Here is a 4,201-nt window from a genome sequence, read left to right as displayed (position 1 = left end):
CCAGTCCTACATCTTCCGTGTTGCTATAAGGAGGTGCAGATAGAGCTGCACTGTCCAGATGCCACTGCCTGCCTCGCCTCCCTCCTTACTTGCCTGTCTCTGTGCCTGCCCCCAAGGGAGGGCTGGTGGGTGGGCGCTATTGTTTTTGCTGTTGCTGCTCAGCTGAGAATGAGAGCATCCAGGGTGGGGAATCAGATCGATAGCAGGCTGAGTTGCTTTGCCACTGTGTGTCACCTGCTGCCCCCAACCCAACTAGGGCAGGGGGCACAGCAGTAGACCACTGTCCATCTGGAAGAGCTCCTATTTTTCTTCCCTCTCGGCTTGGCTTCCTCAACGATTCTTTCCTTCCCTCATGTATGACGACTCCTATCTCCATGGATTCGAAGACTCTGAAGTGGTGAGTCGACAGGCTGAGAGAAAGGGTCTATTTTAAGCTGGGAGACGCCCACTTCCTGGCCACTTCCTAGTTGATTATTGGGGTGTGTGTGATGATCTCTGGGGTAATCAAGAAGGACAGTTGGAAAGTTGGGGCTGAGTAACCTCAGGGGTGCCAGGGTTTGCCCATCAGTTCATTGAACGGTTGCAGGGGATTGGGTTAAATGGGCATCTGGGAGGAGAAGCAGTGTTTCCTTATTTACTGGGATAATATTGACTGGTTTCCTAAATCAAGGGACAATATCTTATAATGGAGAGATCTGTGGTGAAGAATCTCTGAGAAATGGATGGGGACTGAAGAGATTGCATTCCTTGGTTGGAACAAGGGTGGTAGATACCATAGTTTTGGTCTCAAAGTCTTCCTCAAAGAGCAGAAGAGAGATCTGTGGGTAGATGAGCCATTTGGATATGATCCAGACTTGGAGATTCCAGTGCATTAACAGCTCCCTCCAAACTGCTCCACCTGCTGGCTGGTGAGCCTAATGTATATACTCCAGTCCTTTCAGAAGAGTGGCAGAGATTGAATAGATCCCACCTCTGCCCATTTGGACATGCTCTACATCCTACCTTTGTAAAGGAGGCGCTTTATGCCTTTCTAAAGCTGGCAGCAGAAGGGGGTAGCGTAGTCCATATAAATGGGCATCCCAGTTGTGGTTCTTTCACCCTGTTTTGGGGAAGCATCCGTTGTTGCTCAAGTGGCTCCCTTAAGATAATCCCTTTTTGAAAGAGGGAGCTTGAGAAGTAGCTTCGGAAATCCTGGCTAGGAGTGCGGGAATGATAGATGTGGTTAAGCAGAGAGGTTATTTGGGAACAACAACAGGAGGGAGGGGAGAGAGGCCCAGGGAAGTCTCCACCAATATGCCAGTTCAGCAGTGTCAGTCACCAGGGGAGCCTTCAGGGTTTGGGGTTTCCTGCAGGGGGCCAGACCACTTCTTATCATCTCCAGGTCTGTGGCTTCCTGCCTTCTAGGTTGGGGTCAGGCAGCCACAGTAGGCACATCTGCTTTGCTTTCAGATGTGTGGGCGGGAGCCAGTGGGGGAGGTGGATGATCAGATGGCATGACGGAACTGGGTGGTGGGGGGCTGTGGCATTTCCCAAAGGCTCTGCCTGAGCTGGAGGGAAGGGAGAGACGCCCTGCATGTTCAAAGGGTGAGTCGTTCTCTTCTCCCCCAACCCCGCCTTCCCTTTTTAAGATGTCTTATCGAAATCAAAAGACTGTTTCTGAAGATTGTATTATTATTTCCCTTCTTCCCCTTGATTATGATCTATCTAAAGAAAAAGAGAGAAATGGAGGGGTGGGTGGGTGTCTTTTTTTTTTAGATAGAAACTGGGCAGATGATGCAAGGTCAGAAGACAATTGAGGGTCATCACCTTTTCCTTCTCTAAAGGTATCATGGTTTCTGCCAGATATTTTGGGGTGCAACTGTTGTAAATTCTAAGTAGCAAGACCATGAGTCAGAGATCATGGGAACTATAGTACAGAAAAACAACAACACAAACATCTGAGAGGCACCATATTATTAGGGAAAAGAACTCCTAAATGCTAATGTCAGGTTTCTAAGTTCTCAGAAATGTTGGCATTCTGTTTATTCTCTTTATAAACCTGTTGATTATTTTTAAGTTTTGTTATTAGGTTTATGATTATTGTGTGTAGTGCTTATATGTCACTCAGATAAGATTTAGATTTTTGCTGAGCTTGGTTGTTTTCTTGCAGATGTTTCATTGCCCAAACTACATAACTTCAGTGTTAGTGTTACCTAGTTAGTTACATAGATGCTACCTAGTTTGGGTAATGAAACACCTGCAAGTAAATGTCTGTGGAGATTCTCAGTCATGCAGGTCATAGTTGTCCCAAAGATGCTTTTTCAAAAGGCAACTGGATTTTCTTTGTTTTTCCTTGAAGACGTTTTTTTTTCTTTAGAACTGCTAAAAAAAGCTTCTTGGATGAGAAGTGAAATGACTTCAAGGAAAAACAAAGAAAATCCAGTTGGCTTTTGAAAAAAAACACCTTTGGGTTTCCTCCAAAAAGCTGAAGGCAAACTGTATGATTTTCTCCTTTGATCTTGCAGAATCCCAATAGTGCAGGGCAAATTAGGCTGGGAAAGAATGACTGGACCCAAAAAAGCTTCCAGGCCCTGGATTGGTGGATCAATGGAGGTTTTCAGTAATAGACCCATATTCTTACCTTGCTTTCCACCCATCCTGGTGGCTCTGGTGGTCGGGAGTACGTTAAAACCTGGAAGACCCTTAATTTGCGAAGATTTCTGGATCCACTACACTACCCAAATGTGTACTGTGTGCTTGTTTGAGGAGTTAAGCCAGAAACAGGACAAACAGCCCTGATGATAAATTGAATTTGAGTGCCTTGGATCACAATCACAGCCATTCCTCCTGTCATTTTGAATTTACCCTGTGTAATCGTCAATTAAATCAAATGGCTGGTACAGGAGCAGAAGATGGGCCAAGTTCCTGATTCTGGATATGAATACTTTGAAAATGGTTTGTTATCTTCCTGTGTTAGTCTCCTCCTGTCCAAATATCAGTGCTCAGAAAAAAAACAAAACCCCCACAGATTAGAAAAGTCCTGCCTTCTTGATTTCTATTCCTCATTGTAATCCATAATCCCTCATTTATAGTATTTGCTTTTCGTATTCCCTGGAGAAAGCAGGTGGTTGGCTGCCATTTGCATTTGCCTTCAAAATAAGGAATCTTCCTTTCATTTTAAACATAATATGAGGGATAGTGAATCTAAAGATTGTTAAGACAGTGGAGATCAAAATAAAGCTCAGCTAAGTGGCAAGATAAAAGGAGAGAGAAAGAGTTTGCATCTCTTTGATAGCATGGCTTTTAAGCTCTTTGGCCCACATTCCCTGTTTTCTTAGGTTGCTCATAGTTGCAGTCCTGACAACACAACTGGAACCAGAGTTAACCCTTATCTCCTGTTACTACATAGATATGGGCATTAATGATTTTAGATTGGGAGTTTTTAAATCTGAAGGCACCTCTAGAAGGAGGAAACATCCTTAATTCTGAGCGCAGGCTTTCAGGGGACTCTTTGAAGCTCAAGAACTAATTTTCCAGAAACAGGGAAGAGTGAGCTTCTGACCATGCTTGCTGTGGAAGCCCTGAGAATTATCCCAGCCACCCAACATTATGAGCATGGACTGGAGGCTAAAATCAACAGTTGGTGGAATTGAGTAGGTCTCATTTTCTGAAAAGAAGCACTGGGGTGACATGACAGCAGTGTTCCAATATCTAAGGGGCTGCCACAAAGAGAAGGGAGTTGACCTATTACCCAAGGCACCTGAAGGCAGGACAAGAATCAAAGGATGGAAACTACCTAGTCAAGAGAGAAGCAACCTAGAACTAAGGAGAGATTTCCTGATAGTTAGAACAATTAACCAGTGGAACAACCTGCCTCCAGAAGTTGTGGATGCTCCAACACTGGAAGTTTTTAAGAACAGATTGGACAACCATTTGTCTGAAATGGTATAGGGTCTCCTGCTTGAGCAGGGGTTTGGACTAGATGACCTCCAAGGTCCCTTCCAATTCTTTATTCTGTTATATCAGGACCATGCTGTTAAGTTCCCAGTTATTGGGTTTATTGGATTTATTGGTCATGCCTATACACAAGAATCAGTCAATTAACGGGACCTAGGTAAGAGTTTATGAAATTCAACAGGGGCTGTACTTGGACCACTTGATGGGAAGGTAAGGACAGCTTCAACACAACTTTGTTTTTAAGTAATTATTTTCAACTCATCTT

General features: G+C 44.2%; 1 protein-coding gene across 1 annotated transcript in view; it reads left to right on the top strand.

The window, feature by feature from the left end:
- Positions 1–283: 283 nt before the first annotated feature.
- CACNB3 (calcium voltage-gated channel auxiliary subunit beta 3) overlaps positions 284–4,201 on the top strand; it is a 50,215-nt gene continuing 46,297 nt past the window's right edge. Inside the window, exon 1 of the mRNA XM_081321854.1 lies at positions 284–397. Within this exon, the coding sequence (XP_081177980.1) occupies positions 353–397 (45 nt within the window). The 5' untranslated portion in view covers positions 284–352. The remainder of the gene's footprint in view (positions 398–4,201) is intronic.

This window comes from Vipera berus, assembly GCF_964194415.1.
Source record: "Vipera berus genome assembly, chromosome: 2".
In the NCBI taxonomy this organism is placed as follows: Eukaryota; Metazoa; Chordata; class Lepidosauria; order Squamata; family Viperidae; genus Vipera; species Vipera berus.
This window is presented reverse-complemented; position numbering and strand designations above follow the sequence as displayed.